Consider the following 20,055-nt stretch of genomic DNA (forward strand, 5'->3'; position numbering starts at 1 on the left):
GTAAGATAAAATTGGCAGGAATCTTCAGGTGCACTTAGCATTTCATGTGATGACAACAATGGCAACAAATGCATAGAATATTAAATACTGAGTAGCAGCTTTGGTCGGAAAAGCTGCTAGTAACATGTAGTAACAGGGCAAAGTTAATTCCTTTAGTTAATATGAATGCATCGTGTCATTAACACCTTTCTGCATTACAGTATTTAATTAAAGCTAGCTGAAACTGTTCAAAATAAACAGTGTACATGGTAAATGTGAAATTTAATTAACTGTAATTTAATTACTGTAATTAATTATAATTCCTTTGCTACTTAGTGAGGAGAATGGTTGTATTTTCCCACTCTCGTTTGGAAATATCTGATAAATAAGAATTAAAAATAAAAAAAATTTCCTAATATCTGTAGAGCTAATTTCCTTGAAAGAGCAAAGATTTCTTACATTTCTTCATAGGATATTTTTTTTCCCAAACCCACTGCTTCTTTTCATCACAAGAATACTTTGTTTAAAAATCTAAAATTTACAGTGACAGAAATCAAACAAATTCTTCACAACCTGTTCCAACATCTCACCGCCAACACAGTAAAGAATTTCTTAATACCTGGTCTAAATCTGCTCTCTTCCAGTTTAAAGACATTTCCCCTTGTCCTGTCATTGCATGCCCATATAAAATGTCCCTCCCCAGCTTTTCTGAAGGCCCCCTTCTGTTACTACAAGGCAATATAAGGTATGTCTCTAGACTTTTCCAAGCTGGAGAGACCCAACTCACTGAGCCTGTGCCTGTAGGTAAGGTGCTCCAGCCTTCTGTCCATGGCGCCCCTCTGGACCCGCAACAACTCCATGTCCTTGTGTTGGGGGCCCCAGAATGGGACACAGTCATTCTTCATAAGGGAATAAAGCTGACCATTCTGGTTTAATGAGATCACCTAATCATATATTTTATTTTCTTGTAGTCTTGTTCATTCAATTATAAGAGAAAATTAATTCTTTACACATCCTGGTAAACTACACTGAACATAAGAGTTAACTTAGTCAGTGAAATTAAGAGTGACTTAATGAAATTCATACAGAGAATGACATGAACAAAAGTGAGAAGTTTTTTTTTTTTTTTTTTTTTTTTTTTTTTTGTAGAGATATTAATACAAATTTATTGAGGAAAATCAAAGGGCCATGACACATCAGTTTCCTTTTTTTTTTTTTTCCCCATTTTGTATTTACTTATATTGTTTGTTTTCACAACCTTCTGACTTCAATTTTCTGGAAAAAAAATCTTAATTAAACTTTTTAAATTAGATTTGTCTACATTAATCATTTAAAAATTTGTGAGTGGGTTGGAAAAAAAAGTTTGAAAGGTGCTCTTTTACATGGAGTATCATCTTAGAAGTAGTGTAAGAAGTTTTCCTCAATCTGTCTGGATGCAGTTCATTCATTTGTAATTGATTTTTTTTTTAAATTAAATAATTTTCACTTCAACATTTCTGTGGAGCTTTATCCAGAGCAATTATGGTTAGGTACTAGTAATGCAATTAATTCATTTGTTAAAGGGCAGGACTTCGGGGTATTTTGCAGGTTATCTGAGGTCGGATGAAAATGCATAAACTGTGCTAGAAGTCTGAGACTCTTATTGCAAAGTATCATTCTTGCTGTGTTAATGGTGATTGAGAATACAGTGTGTTTAATGTTCCCAGCACACTATTGAATAAGCATATTTAAATATACTTAATAGTACTTTGATGCAAGCAAATTACGGGTGATAATGCGTATATCTCAGTGAGAACAATCTAAGCTACTGCTCGAAATGTAGAATAGAGTGTGAACTCAGGATAGCGCCCATTCTCACCTTCATACCTCTGGGTCATGTTCTGGAAGCAACTATCACTCTGAAGACAGCATTAAAACTTGGTGTAGCAATTTAATTACAGCAAATTCATTTTATGAATAAATTTAGTGTTCTGTAGATACCCTTGAATAGACTTGAAAAGTCATTTAGTATTTTTACATTGCATTCAGTCAGCATTATTGGTGCAAACTTGTGTGTTTTCTCAGAGAAGCAATAAAAGTCTGCTTGTTCACATCTGGCTGCTAGGTGCTTGTGGTGGGCTGGTGTTACCTGGTTGCTAGATGCCCACACTTTCTTACTGAAGGGGCATCCTCAACAGAGCTTGTGTCATGCTAATGGCTCAGAATAAACTCCTTGCCTGCAAGGTTCTGCCTCCATATGAGCATTTGTGGAGTCTCCTTCTATGGAGATGTTCAAGACTTGCCTGGATCCCTACCTGTGCGACCTGCTGTAGGGAACCTGCTTTGGCAGGGGGGTTGGACTCGATGATCTCTGGAGGTCCCTTCCAACCCCTACAATTCTGTGATTCTGTGATTCTGTCATTTGCACTTATTACGGCTGCCAAGTCCTATAGATGCATATTTTTATATTTACTACTGTCATCCATCACTTAAAACATTATAGGAACTCATTAATCCAGAAAGGGTAGTAAAGTGTGGTTTTTGAAACTATTTTAGATATCCTTAAAATTGGAAGGAATGGGCTGTGATCGTCTTATTTTTCAAGATATGCTATTCTGTTTAATGAGCTTTTCTGAACAAGATTTTCTAACCACACAAAAAGAAAACATGAGAACTTGAGTATTATAGACATATCTGTTGCTATTTAAGAAAAATTAGTTGGGGTTGTTTAACCAAAAGGCAAAGTTTCAATCTCCAAAGAGAAGACAAGGGATCAATGCTATTCTAGCCCAATATGTGGTTAAGCTCTTATAAAATCAGTTTTGATCACCATTAAGTTCAGAACTCAGTTTCCTGCTTCATGTTTTTATCCGCATTGTTTTTGTGAGAAGCTTTCCTTTCTTTGCTACACTAGTGCACCAATCACAGACAAAGCATACTACATTTCACTGGGAATGGGGTTAGTCCATTCCTTTCAAAATCAGGTGCATTATTTGTGAGGCAATGCAAGGACTGAATGAAGAGTGCTGGAGCATCTTTCCATAGGCACTGTCAGTCTCTGCCTGTATGGCACTACAGTTAAGATCTACATTCATAGTACTGTTCATCACAAGCAGATTCTGCAGATCTTACAACTCACTCAGAAATGTTTTCCCAGTTAAGTAGCTCATTTTGAAATGTTTACTTATTTTGCTTTGTACAGGAAAATACAAATATAAGGCTTTGCTTTTGGACAACAAAAAATAATCCACAATATTTTAGTTACAATGCATTTTATATAAATAATAGATACTTGGTCTCTAGTGCATCTCCTTTGACATCCTTTTGTCAGAAAGGCATTGTTTCTCACAATAGGAGAAGTACTCTAAGGAAAGAAATCCAACCAAGAATTCAGAACTAAGATGAGGCTGTAGCACTCTTTGAAACGAGATATTGGGGCCTTCTATGACTGAATAATGTGTTTTCCTGGCTCTTTATTTATCACCATGACTTGCTCAGGTATTCTGTGGAATATCAATTGCTATTGTGACTTTTGGACTGTATGAATCCCTATTAAAAAAATAAATGAAAACTACAACCCCAAAAAAACAGATACCCCTACAGAATGCTTATTTGCCATCTTTTTTTTTACTTAACACCCCTTCAAAAAAAATTGTATATGTATATAAGACCTCTTTAACTTATTTTTCTTCCTTAAAAATTTAGACTGAGTACCAATAAGAAGCAAAATATACATATTTTCCCCAGATAATACTGTATAGTCTCAAGTATATGTAGAACTAAAAGCTAGACTCTGAATGCATCTAAACTAAATGTTGTGTCCTTCCTGCATTTCATGGAACTAGAAATTGGCTGGCAATACAAAACATGCATTCAGATTTTGGCTGTTGGTTCCGAATTTAACTATCCTTGGTTAGAAAAAAATAAGTGACATGGATATTTAAAAAGATTTACTATTTTCTTCTGATGGGTTTAAATCTCTCACTTTAATCTCACTTGTAGGTTTTAATGATGTTAGAAAACTGGAGGGAATACCGACAACAAAAATCACAAAACCACAGCAGTGTTTCAGACCTCTGATTATCTTTGTGGCCCTCCTTGGACCCTCACCAACAGCTCCACATCTTTTCTGTACTGAGGGCCCCAGACCAGACCAGATGAGGCCCCTTGAGGGCAGAGTGGAGAGGAACAGCCACTTCCCTGTCCCTGGCTGGCTATCCCTCTTCTGATGGAGTCCAGAATATCATTGGTTTCCAAGCTGCAAGAGCAGACTGGCTCATTTTCAGTTTTTTATCCACCAGAACCCCAAGGTCCTTCTCCACAGGGCTATTTACAAGTTCTTCTTCTCCCAGTCTGTATGTGTATCTGGGATAACTTTGCCTTGTACTTTGTTATGTTGAACCTCATTAGGTTCACATGGGCCCACCTTTTGACTCTGCTGAGGTCCAATTCTTCACTTCACTGAAGTCTGTTCAAAAGTTTAGCATCCTCATCAACAAATGGATCACCTGTAAAGTTGTTGATATATATCTTACCAAAGTGGTCTGTTTGAGAAAATGAAAAGGGCAACCTGCAGTTCATCTGAATGTTTTTGACATCAATATCTAGCGGTGAGTTAGAATGCCTAAGAACAATATGTTCATAAATGTTTACAAATGTAAACGGCTCCCATTTCTTATCACAGGTACTTTTTATTAATAGTTTGAAGCTGCATCCGAAGATCTAGCAAAGAATAAGATATGTACAATTTTTTCAAAACCAAAAAAAGTTTGGATTTGTGAATTGAATCCATGAAAAACAACAAATGGCAACATATCAAGAATGCTTCTGATAAAACATCGTAGGCTTTCCTATTGTTATGGTCCACAGTGCACTGAGAAACTGCCCTTTAAAAAAAACTAAACTCCACAAATTCACCCCTCTTTTAAAATCTTCAGTCTCAATTCCCTATCAAACAATAATTAGTTATCATAATGTTCCTCTAGGATGCTATCCTTAAAGCATTATTATGATGCCAGATATGACTTTCTTAAAAAAAAAAAAATTCAAAATTTTTGAAGCTGATCAACTTTATTGCAAAAAGATGAGTAAACACAGCAATATTGTGCTGAGCCCAAAATAGCTATATGCAATTGCTAGTTGAGTGTGAAACAGGTGAGTCAGTTTGAAGTAATGTTAAAAAATGTCCCAGTCAAGAAATACACAAAGCCACAGCTTTCTGACTGAGAAAAGTCTTAACCATTTCTCCTTTACATAACACATTCAGTTACAAACACACACACACACACACACATCTTAACTGTTATTAGTAAAGACAACTCATTAATTACATGAAAATTCCTGTCAAGTGCAAGGGAAAATAGATGTTTAAAGGAACTTCTAATCCTTACTCGTAATGCATGAGACTCCTGTTTTAAAACATGTATCCCTAACATGTCAATGTTAGGGAACAAAGGAGATAATCAGATCTTCTGAGTTTAATTTGTGCTAATGTTTGTTACCCTAAACACATCTGACTTCTCCAGTTGGAATACAAAGAGTGATCTGCCCATAACATGCTCAGGAAAAAGAATAGACTACCAAGCACTTGTGAAAAGCAGTCATGGGGTAGCACATCTTCTCTGGAAACTGAACGAATTCATAGGGGAATTAGCATGTCTCTAATAACAACCAACAGAAATATCAATGTACCTGGAAGCTGCAGTGTTTAATTCACTAGACTGTATCTCAAACAAGAGCAGGAATCACAGAATTTTAAAGGCTAGAAAAGACCTCTAGAGATCATTTAGTCCAATCCCCTAGAGTAGGCCTTGCAGAAATGCATTTTTAATATCTCTGGAGAAGGAAAACCTACTACCACTCTGGGCACCTTGTCCCTGTGCTCTGTCATCCTCAAAGCAAAGATCAGTTTTTCTCACATTCAGATGAAGAAGCATCCTGTGTTCCAATTTGGGCTGGTTGCCCCTTGTTCTGGGCACCAGTGAAAAAAGCCTGGTCCCAGTCTTTTGACACTTAATTACAATTAAATATTTGATAAGATCCCCTCTTGATCTTTTTTCCAGGCTGAACAATCCCAAGTCCCAGGAATACATAAGCAGAAGTTGCAGGAACATTATCCCAACTAGGATAAGGGAAGAGCCACTGATGTCATCTAATTAGACTGCAGTAAGGCCTCTGACACGATTCCTCCTAACATTCTTCTCTCCAAATTGGAAAGATACACATTTAATGGGTATTGACTCTTTGATGGACGAGGAACTGGTTGCAAGATTGTACTCAGAGTAGTGGTCAATCGCTCAATGTGCAGAGGGAGATAATTGACAAATGGTGTCCCTCAGGAGTCAGTACTGGAGTGTATGCTCTTTAACATCTTCATCAATTACATCAGCAGTGGGCTTGAATGCAAGTTTGTAGATGATACCAACCTATGTGGCGTAGTCAACAAACCCAAGGGACGGGATGCTACTCAAAGAGATTGAGACAGACTTCAGCATTTGGTCCATGTGAATCTCATGAGGTTCAACAAATCCAAGTACAAGATGTTGCACCTGGGCCATGACAACCCCCACTATCAATACAAATGAAAGGATAGAGAACAGCCCTGCAAAAAAAATACTTAAGGATACTGGTGAATGGCAAGATGAACACAAGCCAGCAATGTGCTCTCGCAGCCCAGAAAGCCAACGGCATCCTGGGCTGCATCGTAAAAAGCATGGTCAGCAGGTCAAGAGAGGTGATTCTGTCCCTCTACTCTGACCTAGTGAGACCTCACCTGGGGTACTGTGTACTGATGTGGAGTTCTCAGTACAGAAGAGAGGCAGACCTGTTAGAGCATGTCCAGAATAGGTCCACAAAAACAATACAAGGGATGGAGGATCTTCCTTATGAGGACAGGCTGAGAGATCTGGGGCTGTTCGTGTGAAGAAGAAAAGGCTCTGGGAGACCTGATGGCAACCTTTCAGTATCCAAAGGGAGGCTTCTAGAAAGAAGGGAACAGAGTCTTTAGCAGAGTCTGTGGTGATAGGACAATAGGAAATGGTTTAAAACTGAGAGAGGAGAGATTTAGATTGGATATTAAGGAAGAAGGTTTTTTTACAACAAGGGCAGTGAGGCAATGGAGCAGGCTGCCCAGAGATGCGGAGGATGCCCTTGGATGGTATTTTAAACATTGACAAAGTCAGGCATTTTTATTTGATTTTTTTAGTTTATTAGTTGGTCTTCAAAGGGTGTCATAGGATGCAAATGTATCTCTGGATAATGATGAAGGAAAGTATCAACTCTTTTTACCCCCATTGTTGGCCATTTTGGTTAAACTAAGACAAAGACAGGAGACATCCACATTCAATAGTTCTAAAGCCGACATGCAATGATGAAACACATGCATGGCTGTAACAATTGTGACAACACTGACGACTGACAAATGCAATTATAGTCCTCACAAAGTTTCATTTTTATTTTTTGTCTGTATCAAGCTTATTTATACCATTATTTTGAATCTAGTGGGATAGATTAATGAATCAAAGAGACAAGGTAGAATGTACAGTGAATGATGATTTAAAAGCTATTTCTATTTCCATACAAGTTTAAATATTTCCTTTTTTGTGGCCTCATCAACAGTAGTAACAATCACTATCAAAATAAAAAAGATTTTATTTATGGTTTCTGAGATCAGTAAAAGAAGTTCTGATAAGTTCTGATTAGTTCTACTGTTTTGAGAGTTGTTTTTGTTTGTTTGTGTGTTTGTTTTTTCAGCTGCTGTGTTGTTTCTTAATACATAATTTTATTTTTCTTGCAGTTAAGACTTCTTATGTTTTTTCGGTTTTTTTTTTTTTTCATAATTGTATAATTGCACCAAAATCACATGCTGTTGAGTATTAATTATACCGCCTATCAGGAAAGAGTAGTGTTTTCTGGATGCATAAATTGAGGATGTTTCCATTTGTAGCAGAGCCTGTATTGCATTCTGCATATTTAAAAAGATTAATGAAGATGACTGGTACAAGCTACGTTTTTTCTTGTGTAATGTCTCATATTAGAAATGTAAATGAGTAAATTAACCTTGGAATTTCACATGTTTGTTGGAGTAACTCATGACTAAACTAGAATAAAGGGAAGTACTTAATTTATCTGACCTAAATATTTGAAAAATCAAAAGCCAGTTCTATCCATTCTAATTTGCATAATTTCAAACAACACAGGAAGAGATTTGGTTTAATTTTTTTCTTTATAAGAAAAACCAGCATTCCGATTTTGGGTTTTTATCATCTTAGATGCAAATAATACATTAATCTTCTTTATATTAAGTAAAATATTAATGAAGTTCTCAAGTGAGTTATAGAGATTACATTAAGAAAAAGATTATTTTCCTTTTTTTAGTAAATCTGTAATGTGCAATAATTCATAGTCATTTATTCACATGCCCTAATTTATTTTCGCTATTAAGGTAAGCGGTTGTCAGCACTTTTATTTCAGAACTGAAAGTATCCTATCTACTTCTCACAAAGATTTCATGGTAATTTTCTTAAGCATTATGTTTGCATATTATCAAAAGCATTCTAGATAAATAAAGACAGGAATTATTATGGTTTTTTTTGTTGTTGTTTATATTACATATCCTTACAGGCAGTGGTTGTCCATGGCAGGCATCACCATTAGATAATTTTGTCATAACTTTCTTGAACTCTTTATTCTTAGTTCTTTGTTCTTGTGCTTCTTCTTAATTTCAGCTGGGATTAATTTTCTTCAGAGTGTCTGAAATGATCTTCTGTTTTGGTTCTAGGAGAAAAACAGTGCTTATAGCTGCCTTCAAAGCTGTGTCGTATAGGTTCAAGGCCATTCGCAGCAAAGGGCCCAAGGAGTTGGGAAGAAACAGAATTAAGATAGCTGACTTAAACTGGCCAAAGGCAAATTCCATACCACATGGTATAAAGCAGAAGGGATTTTGAAAGGAGTAGGAGTTCTTCTTGCTCTCTTTTGTTTTTCAGAGGGCTAGCTGGGCACCACTTGGGGGGGAGAGGATGTTGTGTGATAAGCAATTATTTCTGCATCACTTGTTACATACATTTATGTACATATATATATATATAGAGAGAGAGAGAGAGAGAGAGAGGGAGGGAGGGAGAGAGAGAGAGAGAGAGAGAGAGAGGGAGAAAACTATTTCCGTTTTCCCTTTCTCTGTCTTAGTAAATCGTTTTATCACAATCCACGAGCTCTACTTTTTTTTCATTTATTTTATTCCCTTCTCTGTCCCACTATAAAGAGGTGGAGTGAGTGAACAACTATGTGGTTCTGAGCCACCTGCCTGGTTAAACAAGTTTTTACTGAAATGGTGGGATGTATCCACATGCGTTCTGCACATACACAGGTGACACAGTTGTGTTACTACACAAAATAAAAATAAAGGGTGCATTGCTCCTTAACGTCTATGAATATGTATTAGCATAAAAAAATATATTTTTTCCTGTGTTTCAGAAAAGTGTGATGAACCCCTGGTCTCAGCATTACCCCACTCCTCCTTCAGCAGTTCATCATCAATGACAAGCAGCTATGTGCCCGGGTATGCCAAGTTAAACAAGAGAGGAGGTAAGGAGCACTCTCAACTTTACGTTCACATCTTTGAGAAAAAGCAGTGCATGATTTTTTTTAATATGAAAATACTTTTCTGTAAAGCATTAATGGTACTTTTTGTTTCAACAAAATTTTAGCTGTCTTGTTTTCATAAACAGAATGAATTTCTTTTTCATTGCATGTTACAGTAATTACACCACAGAGAGAGAGAAAAAAAAAACCATTAAAAACTTGTTGCTTGGGTCTAATTTATAAAGTTAATGAAGTGACACAGTACAGTTGCATAATTGACTTCAGCTGAAAGGACAAACAAATGTTCATAAGGTAAAGAAACATTTGCGAAGTCATGATGTCTCACTCCAATTAATAGGAGTGAGTGGAGGTTCTTTGATATGTGTATAGCCGATGTAAGATTAAGAAACAACAGTTCAAATGTTGGTCTGACCATTTATTACAAATCTTAATCAATCAGGGAAATGGGGAAGGGGAGATCAGTGACTATGATGAGTTAGAGTGATGGGGAAGGGAAAGCGGGCAATAGGAAAGTGAGGAAAGAATCAAGAATTGCATAAAGCAGGGATAGTCACCACCAAGACCTAGCAGCGTCCTGTTGCACACCATTCTGATGGTCTGAAGCAAGAGCGCAGGGGGAGAGCAGCAGCAGAGTGGCAAGCAGGTAGAGCATAGAGCAAGTCCAGGTGGAAGAGGCAGGTCTCAAGTAGCAGGCCCCTGGAGAGTACATCAGCATGCAGGCATCACCTCGAGAGGCTTCTGATGTCAGGCACCTAACGTTCATGGTTGTTGGTCCCTTTTTTATCCTTCTTTCTCTGTATTGTGGCATTCCTGGGCACTTGGGTCAGTGATGCGGAGTACATCCCGAGATGATGCTATCTCCCTCGAGATAAGCCCACACAAAAAGACTTCTTCATGGCCATTAAGCAGCAGTTTATCTATCTCTCGTTGCCTTTGTCCTGCAAATCTTCAGACAAAAGATTTTGCCAACTTTCACCAGGACTTGCCTAGACTTTTCCACCTGTGTCCCTCAGGCAAAGGATTTCTCAACCTTTGCCCAGGATGTTTCCATCAGTGTTCCTCAGCAAGTTTTGAGACAGTGTGGAAAAAATGATCACTTACACATGGAGCTCTATGGAGCAAAACTACAAGAGTTCTGGTTTGCTTTTTTTGATTTAACTTATTTCCCACAATTGCAATATCTTCTGATGTTCAGATTTTTCCAGTACTACAGGAACTTCACATTTTTTGGCAAAGAGGCAAAAAGAGAATAAAAAGTTACTGTTACACGCTTCCACATATGAATCCCTTTCCCCAGTTGCTATTACAACAAGGTGACTTAAACAGAAGCCAAAGACAAAGTTAGGGAAAATAGTTCTAGTCCTGTTCCTTCTCTGAATTCATGCAAAGCACATGGCCTGTCAGTAGCATCAGCAGCTTCTTCAGTTTTAGGTCTGCAGGCTAGTGCACGACATCTTTTATTGCTTTGGAAATTTAGAAGTCTTATGAGTGAAAATAGATTAACATTATATGATGTCTCAAGAAAAGGGCAGGAGTTACTTTACTTCAGAGGACTTCATTATGTGCTTTTTAACAAATCTAATTCTTTCTCTTACAGTGTGTCTGAACAGAATTTTTAATAGCTATTGCATCATTTAATTTTTGTTTTCACTTTCTTACTGTTGAAGGAAGCCAGGGAGAAGTTTAATCTTAAAACAATGCTTATCATTTATGTTTAGTCCTGTTGTATCATGATCATAGCTAAGCTCATCTAGTTTCTATTACTTCTCCTAAAATAGAAAAAAAAAGGCTACTGGAAAAACTTATATATGTATATATATATGTATATATATACACACACACACACGTATGTACATATAATGCCATGTGGGCAAGAGTATCATTAATTTTATGATTATTTCTCCTTTTAGTTTACTAGACTTCTGTTTTTATTTACTTTTCTTGCATCTCTTTGTTTAAATACTCACTGAATTAGACTGTTGCTATCCGTCTTTTAATATGACGAAGTTTAGCGTATGTACTTCTCAAAACTGAAGTTTCTATATGAACATTTTACTTTCCTTATGCTAGTACCAGTAAAATTACTACAATACTCATTACTATGTCTAACAAGGGAACTGTACCTTCAGTGTGTTTATACTTCTGCTTCTATAAATGATGGAAAATAGCTCAGATTTAATGTTGAATTATTTTCTTACATCATGGAATTACAGACAATACTAATGAAACTAGTAATATCTTTTTTTCTCCCAAGAGTCATTATCAGCTAATAAGTTCCCCAATTGAATATGCTGTTTAAACCACACTATGCTCAAGTCATTAAAAGGAAAATGCTCTCCTCTCTTCGAGCCTCAAACTCTTATTCTGAGTAAATGTACTTCTGAAAATTCTACTCTCCAATCCAATTTTAAATTTCTTTGCTATTTTCATGACATTTTACTCTAGACTGGAAAAATACTTCAGTAGATTGGATAGTATATTGTATTCTATTCACTGAGACATTGATTGACTGCACAGTCACATCATGTTATTAAGAGGGTTGTAGTTTCCTCCATAAGTATTGCAAATGGAAAGATGCACACCAAAGAGCTTAATATTTTCATCAGCTCTTAGGAGTTTCAGAAACAGAAACATCCTCTTAATATTTGTTATCACTTTCTATGCAAATCCTATAACTAGTGATCTAGGCAAACGATACTGAAATTTCATGGAATAGTAAACATGGATCTGAAAACTTAAGGACATATGTTTAAGGTATTCTGTGTTTTGTTTTAGTATGTGAGGATGTTTCTCATATTTTTACAGCATTCTAGTTTCCACTGTAAGTCTCCACTGATGTAATAATTATTACACGCACTTCATAAAGAGGAAGTCCAAAATTGACTAACTAAATATAAATTGCTTACAAAAGGTAACTGTTCTCTTAATCTGTTGAGCTTCCTATCCTCTATGTTGCCTATTGTTCCTGCTCTAATCCTCATTTCTCATTAGTGTAAGCAAAGAGAGCTTGATTTAATTAAATGGGCTTGATTTAAAACAAGTAAACAGACAAAAGAATAGTTAGCTTTTATTAAAGAAATTGTCAATTTGATAAATAAGTTTTCAGTGATTACTTGCAGGTTTGTCAATTTCTTGCAAACTCGTATTTAAAACGTATATAATTTTGAAGCCCTAGAGTCTATGTTAGTGAATCTTTGATTTATGTAATTGCTACAGCTCTGATTTTATCTCCACAATCAGAAAGTCAGAAGCCTGAGATTACAGAGTAGGTGTGCAAACATGTGACTCCCAACATCCCAACTGTTCCTTCCATGGGTGGCCTTTCTTATTCTACCTTCTCAATGCTTTGAATTATGGTAGCTGTGAAAAATGCTCTCATTTTATTACTGTGTAAAGAAATAAAAAACAAGAAGGCCAAAGAGACTGTAGACTCTTCTGCCTTCTTCTCTTTGTAAGCAAAGGACATAAGTTTCTCTGCAGTACAATTTCTCATGAACACATAACATTGAAATTATTGCAGGGTTGATTAATTCCTGCTGTCCCTGCTATGTCTGCAGAAAAGGGAGAAAAAAAAACTTTGAAAATTGAGAGGTTGCAAAACATAGGAGAAAACTAGAAAGATGAGACGAATTGTGTAGTGTAAGTAGGTTTAGGAAAGAAAGAGCACTGTGAGTTTTGACTTGTTAGAGGCTTATAAGCAAAAGCTTGGAATATTAGATAAAATCATAATTTTTTTTTTTATTTTGCACACACTTAATAGAATTATTTTCTCAGTAACTATTTCCTGTATCTATGCAAACTGAACTTAGAATTCTCAGTGCATTAAAAGATGCAGTGTAATATAAGGAGTAACTTGAAATATATTACCTTTGCAAAATACATTTTCCTTTTCAAAATGACTAACAGAAGTCATTTGCATTTATATATGCCATTAAGTTACTGATTGCACTGTAACACTTTTTAATTGAAATCTAGTTAATAAATTAGAATGGATTTCTGTGTTCCTTTCATTTTTGTCCTACCTATTCTGCAAAACTATTCTGTATTGCTACCACCTTCTCAACTAAAATGGAAACAAAGGAGAGTTTTCAATTAGCTCATTCTAGAGCTTATGAAAAAGCTATTTAAAACTTGTACATGTGTAATGTCAAGGTTATAAGGTCTACCATCTTACGGCCTGCCACCAGTAGAATCAGTGGACTGTATCACATCATGAGGATGCTTAGCACTAGTTTGATATAATGCATTATCAATCTTCCTTCTAACAGTACCCAAACTATTGGACCTTGAAATTCTCACTGGTACAGGAATTAATGCTGCCTATCGTCTACCTCATATCATTTTAACTTAGGGAAGAATTTCTACATTATGGCAGTATAACGTAGTATTATAAAATATATTTGGAAGCTCTGGAACTGAGCAATCTCAACAAGAACTTCAACAATAATCCCAGAAGACAGTGAAAATATGAAGGTCATAGTGAATCTTGAAATATATCGAAATTACAGAATCACAGAATCGTAGGGGTTGGAAGGTAGCTCCAGAGGTCATCGAGTCCAACCCCTTGCCAAAGCAGGTTCCCTACACCAGGTCACACAAGTAGGTGTTCAGGCAGGTCTTGAATATCTCCAGAGAAGGAGACTCCACCACCCCCCTGGGCAGCCTGTTCCAGTGCTCCGTCACCTCACCTAAAGAAGTTCTTGCACACATTTGTGCAGAACTTCCTCTGCTGCAGTTTCTGGCTGCTTCCCCTCATCCTGTCTCCACACACTGCTGAAAAGAGTCCAGCCTTGCCACTCTGCCTCCCACACCTCAGATATTTGTAGACCTGGATCAGGTCCCCTCTCAGTCAAGGCTGAACAGACCCAGTTCACTCAGCCTTTCCTCATAGCAGAGATGCTCCAGGCCCTTTACCATCTTTGTGGCCCTCTGCTGGACTCTTTCCAAGAGATCCCTGTCTGTTTTGTACTGGGGAGCCCAGAACTGCACGCAGTGCTCCAGATGAGGCCTTACCAGGGCAGAGCAGAGGGGGAGGATCACCTCCCTCGACCTGCTGGACACGCTCTTTTTAATGCATCCCAGGATGCCATTGGCCATTTTGGCCATAAGGGCACACTGCTGGCTCATGGCCAACCTGTTGTCCACCAGGACACCCAGGTCCCTCTCTGCAGAGCTCCCCTCCAGCAGCTCATCCCCCATCCTGTACCAATGCATGCAATTATTCCTCCCCACATGCAAGACTCTACACTTGCTTTTGTTAAACCTCATCTGGCTTTTTACTGCCCAGCTCTCCAGCCTGTCCAGGTCTCGCTGCATGGCAGCACGGCCTTCAGGCTGTCAGCCAATCCTCCCAACTTCACATCATCAGCAAACTTGCTGAGGGTGGCCACTATCCCCTCATCAAGGTCATTGATAAAGATGTTGAACAAGACTGGACCCAGCACCGACCCCTGAGGAACACCGCTGGTTACAGATCTCCGATTGGACTCTGCACCTCCAACGATGACCCTCTGCACTCTGCCAGTCAGCCAGTTTTCAACCCACCTCACTGTCCACTCATCTATCCTATACTTCCTCAGCTTTGTTATAAGGATGTCATGGGAGACAGTATCAAAGGCCTTGCTGAAATCAAGGTAGATCACATCCACTGCTCTCCCCCCATCCACCCAGCCAGTGACAACATCATAGAAGGCTTACAGGTTGGTCAAGCACGACCTCCCCCTGGTGAACCCGTGCTGACTGTTCCTTGATAACATCCTTTTCTCCCAGTTGTCTGGAGATGGCATCCAGCACAAGCTGTTCCATCACCTTTCCTCAGACAGAGGTAAGACTGACTGGCCTGTAATCACCTGGATCTTCCTTCTTCCCTTTTTGGAGACCGGAGTGACATTGGCTATCCTCCAGTCTTCAGGCACCTTCCCCATTCTCCAAGACCTCTCTAAGATGACAGAGAGCAGTTCAGCAATCACCTCTGCCAGCTCCCTCAGCACCTGTGGATGCATCCCATTGGGTCCCATGGATTTATGAACACTGGTGTTGCCTGGGCACTCTCAGACTGCCTCTTCCCTTTACAGACCCTCTTCCCCCTAAAGGGAGGTCTTCCCTTCCCCAGGCCCTCTCACTAACACCCGGGGTCTGGGATTTCCAAGGGAGAGCTTTTTCACTGAAGACAGAAGCAAAGAAGGCATTCAGTATCTCCGCCTTCTCAGCATCCCCCGTTACCAGCACACCCCCATCACTTAGCAGGGAAGCCACATTCTCCCTAGTCTTCCTTTTACTGTTAACATACTTAAAAAAACCTTTTTTATTATCCTTTATCATCTTTGCCAGATTCAATTCCAGGTGGGCTTTAGCCTTCCTCTTCGCATCCCTGCAGGCCCTGACAATACTCCTATATTCTTCACAAGTGGTCAGACCCTTTTTTCACATTTCATGGACCTTCTTCTTCCCTTTGAGTTTGCACACGAGCTCCTGGCTCATCCACACAGGTCTTCTGCCACCCTTTCCTGATTTCTTGCTCACAGGGACGCACCGATCCTGAGCTTGGAAGAAGAGCTGCTAAAATGCCGACCAGCTCTCGCAGGCTCCCTTACCTTCTTTATACCCTGGCCCGTGGGAAAGTAAGTCCCGGAAGAGATCAAAGTTGTCTCTCCTAAAGTCCAGGGTAGCAATCCTACTTTTTGCTTTGCTTCTTCCACTCAAGATCTTGAACTCCACCATCTTATGGTCACTACAACCCAAGCTGCCCCCGACCTTTATTTCCTTGACAAGCCCTTCCTTATTAGTGAGAATAAGGTCCAGCAACACTCCTCCCCTTGTTGGTTCCTCCACCACCTGCATGAGAAAGTTGTCTTCAACGCACTGCAGGAACCATCTGGACCACAGGTGCCTGGACATGTTGCTTACCCAGCAAATATCTGGATTACCTTTTGCCTTTTGCACAGTGAAATACAGAATAAATTTGGCTTCTTGGGTTCTCTTTCAAGTCCAGTATTAGTCAAAGATAGAATCATAGAATCATAGAATCACCAAGGTTGGAAAAGACCTAAAAGATCACCCAGTCCAACCGTTCACCTATTCCCAATAGCTTCTACTAAACCATGTCCCTCAACACAACATCCAGTCTTTCCTTGAACACTCCCAGGGTCGGTGATTCCACCACCTCCCTGGGCAGTCCATTCCAGTGCCTGACCACCTTTTCTGAAAAGTAATACTTCCTAATGTCCAGCCTGAATCTCCCCTGCCGTAGCTTGAAACCATTCCCCCTGGTCCTATCACTAATGACACGAGAGAAGAGGCCGACCCCCAGCTCACTACAACCTCCCTTCAGGAAGTTATAGAGAGCAATGAGGTCTCCCCTGAGCCTCCTCTTCTCCAGGCTGAACATTCCCAGCTCCTTCAGCCTCTCCTCATATGGCCTGTGTTCCAGACCCCTCACCAGCTTTGTTGCCCTCCTTTGAACACGTTCCAGGGCCTCAATATCTTTCTTGCAGTGAGGGGCCCAAAACTGGACACAGTACTCGAGGTGCGGCCTCACCAGTGCTGAATACAGGGGAACAATCACCTCTCTGCTCCTGCTTGCAACGCTGTTTCTGATGCAAGCCAGGATGCCATTGGCCTTCTTGGCCACCTGGGCACACTGTCGGCTCATGTTCAGCCGAGCATCAATCAATACCCCCAGGTCCATTTCCTCTACGCAGTCCTCCAGCCACACCACCCCAAGCCTGTAGCGTCGCCTGGGGTTGTTGTGGCCGAAGTGCAGGACCCGGCATTCGGCCTTGTTGAAACTCATCCTATTGGCTTCAGCCCAGCTCTCCAGCCTGTCCAGATCCCTCTGTAGGGCCTCGCTACCCCCAGGCAGATCCACACTTCCAGCCAATTTGGTGTCATCTGCAAATTTACTGAGGGTGCACTCGATGCCTTCATCCAGGTCATCAATCAAGATATTGAAGAGGACAGGCCCCAGAAACAACCCCTGAGGAACACCACTCATGACCGGTCGTCAGCTGGATTTGACTCCATTCACCACCACTCTCTGTGCCCGGCCCTCCAACCAGCTCCTTACCCATCCAAGCCTCTGGCTGCCAGCTTCTGCAGGAGAATGCTGTGGGAGACAGTGTCAAAGGCTTTGCTGAAGTCTAGGTAGACCACATCAACAGCCTTTCCCTCATCCACCAGATGGGTCACTAGATCATAGAAGGAGATCAGGTTGGTCAAGCAGGACCTGCCCTTCATGAACCCATGCTGGCTAGGCCTGATCCCCCGGTCACCCTGCACATGCCGCATGATCTCCCTCAAGACAATCTGCTCCATAACCTTCCCTGGCACCGAGGTCAGGCTAACAGGCCTGTAGTTCCCCGGATCCTCCTTACGACCTTTCTTATAAATGGGAGTCACATTGGCAAGCCTCCAGTCTTCTGGGACCTCACCAGTCAACAAGGAGAGCTGACAGATGATGGAAAGCGGCTCAGCTATCACCTCCGCCAGTTCCCTCAGCACTCTTGGGTGGATGATCCGAAGCTGCTAACAAAATTGATAATATAATGTGGGGGAAACTTCTGTAAAACAGCTGGTGTTCAAAAAGGACTTTTATCACCACTATGTAACTCCAGTCAGTGCTTTCATTTTGCTTCTTAATCATGGCTCTGACCTTGACCTTTTATCCGAATTCTTGATGTGTCTATAAAACAAGCTTCAGGAATTTTAAGCGTTGACGTAGGTGTAAACGAGACAGTTTGTTTTTCTTAGTGGAGTGTTAAATTTTGGTTTCTGTACAGAAAATGCAAGATGTCATCCATAATGGCATATGATTCTTCTATTTCCCAAATCCTCCCTAGCAAGTCAAGGAGATCAATTCTGCATCAGCTCTGACTACGAGCATTCCTCCTTTTTAAGGCAGAAATCCCTAAGTACCTGGCCTAGGCTCTTTCTAGTATTGATATTAAAACCTTCAAGACAGTATTGCTCACTGTCTTAACATCACACAGAGAAGAACAGTAGGGAGCTAGTGTGCATTAATTTGCATGCTGTAAATCCTCACATTAAATATTGCAACCTCCTCATGGACACAGGTTGTTATATCACATTATGATCAATGTTATTCAATATAACTCAAATTTTGTTTTAAAATTTGGTGTAGTGGTTTGTAAATACACTGTCCATGTTACTGAATATCTTTCTATGTAGGTAAACACTTAGGAGTAATGTAACAACCATGAGAAAAACACAGTATTGTCATCCACCTAGCATTTGTTGGTCTATAATAAAGCTCTTGCTAAGAGTCTATAAACAAATGAAAATTCTAATTTTAAATTTGAAAAAGATCTTTTCTGTAAATGTATGCTTTAGATACACATACATTATACAAGGCAACAATTAATTTGACAAAAGTAGTTCATATGATATGTAGTAGGCCAAATTAGTTGATCAGAATTCAAGGCAAGTTAACTGTTAGGACTTATTAAAAAACATCAGCATTTTGAAAAATGTGGAAAACTAGTTAATCATGACTGTTAAAAGTCCTCCAGCAGTTTATATGAATCATTAAAACAGCAGACATAGAATTCATCATGTTTCACACATAAATGGAAGCATTTCTGTAACAATTTGGAAACACTACAAGTAACAGCTGTGTCCTATTTTTATTTAGTTTTAGGACACTGAGGGGGAAAAACTTTCACATTTATTAGCAAAACTGCCTTTTGATAAATTTCCTATTTTTTTCTATAAACTCAATTTCTACCTCTGTTTTTGTTCCTTTATCAATAATTCAGGCTCAGCTTATTATTAGAGTTGTTTTGCAATGTTTTAAGAAAGGCATTTTTTCCCTAATGACTATTGTTTAGTTATCAGACATTATTGTTGGATTCATATATTTTCCTGTATGTATTCATCTGCCTCATATCTAAATATATAACCTACTGTGCTTATTCCTCACCTTCAAATTAATAGCCTCAACTTCAAAATGTATATCCACCCTACCTGCATTTGTAATGCAACTCAGTGAAGCTCCATGAATATTTTGTCTTTGGAAGATAGTTTTGATTGCTGCTCAGTTGAGCTTAAAATCGTACTTCAACAGTCTGGCCCTAATTAAACTTTATTCATAAATACTCACATTTTTTAAATGGTATTCTTATAAGTACAGATAAAAATGCTTGTTATAGCTCACTCTTCTGGAACTACAAGTCCTTTCTGCACCTGAAGCAATATATAGAATGATAGGAAAAACATGCACTGCAAGAAGACACTGAAATGGACTCTGAATGGGAAGGAAAAATCATGCATCGAAAATGAAAAAACAATAATAATAAAATTAATTAATGGAGATGCAGAACAGACAGGTTCACTGAAAAAGAAAGTTTTTTAAAAGGAAAGCATCATCTTTTTCTTTAAAAAAAACAATCAAAGTAAATTCTGTGGAATGTTAAGCTCAAATAATTGGATAAAAATAAAGCAACACTGTCTTAAGTTAATTTGCCATAACCTGATGAAAAC

The 20,055-nt window shown here is 39.0% G+C and overlaps 1 protein-coding gene across 1 annotated transcript in view; it reads left to right on the forward strand.

Annotated features, from left to right (window-relative positions):
- CNTNAP2 (contactin associated protein 2) overlaps positions 1–20,055 on the forward strand; it is a 719,384-nt gene that overhangs the window by 225,167 nt on the left and 474,162 nt on the right. The window contains exon 2 of the mRNA XM_042834307.1: positions 9,430–9,540. Within this exon, the coding sequence (XP_042690241.1) occupies positions 9,430–9,540 (111 nt within the window). The remainder of the gene's footprint in view (positions 1–9,429; positions 9,541–20,055) is intronic.

Source organism: Centrocercus urophasianus, unplaced genomic scaffold (assembly GCF_019232065.1).
Source record: "Centrocercus urophasianus isolate 14NV4802_14NV808 unplaced genomic scaffold, USGS_Curo_1.0 seq_45, whole genome shotgun sequence".
Lineage (NCBI taxonomy): Eukaryota > Metazoa > Chordata > Aves > Galliformes > Phasianidae > Centrocercus > Centrocercus urophasianus.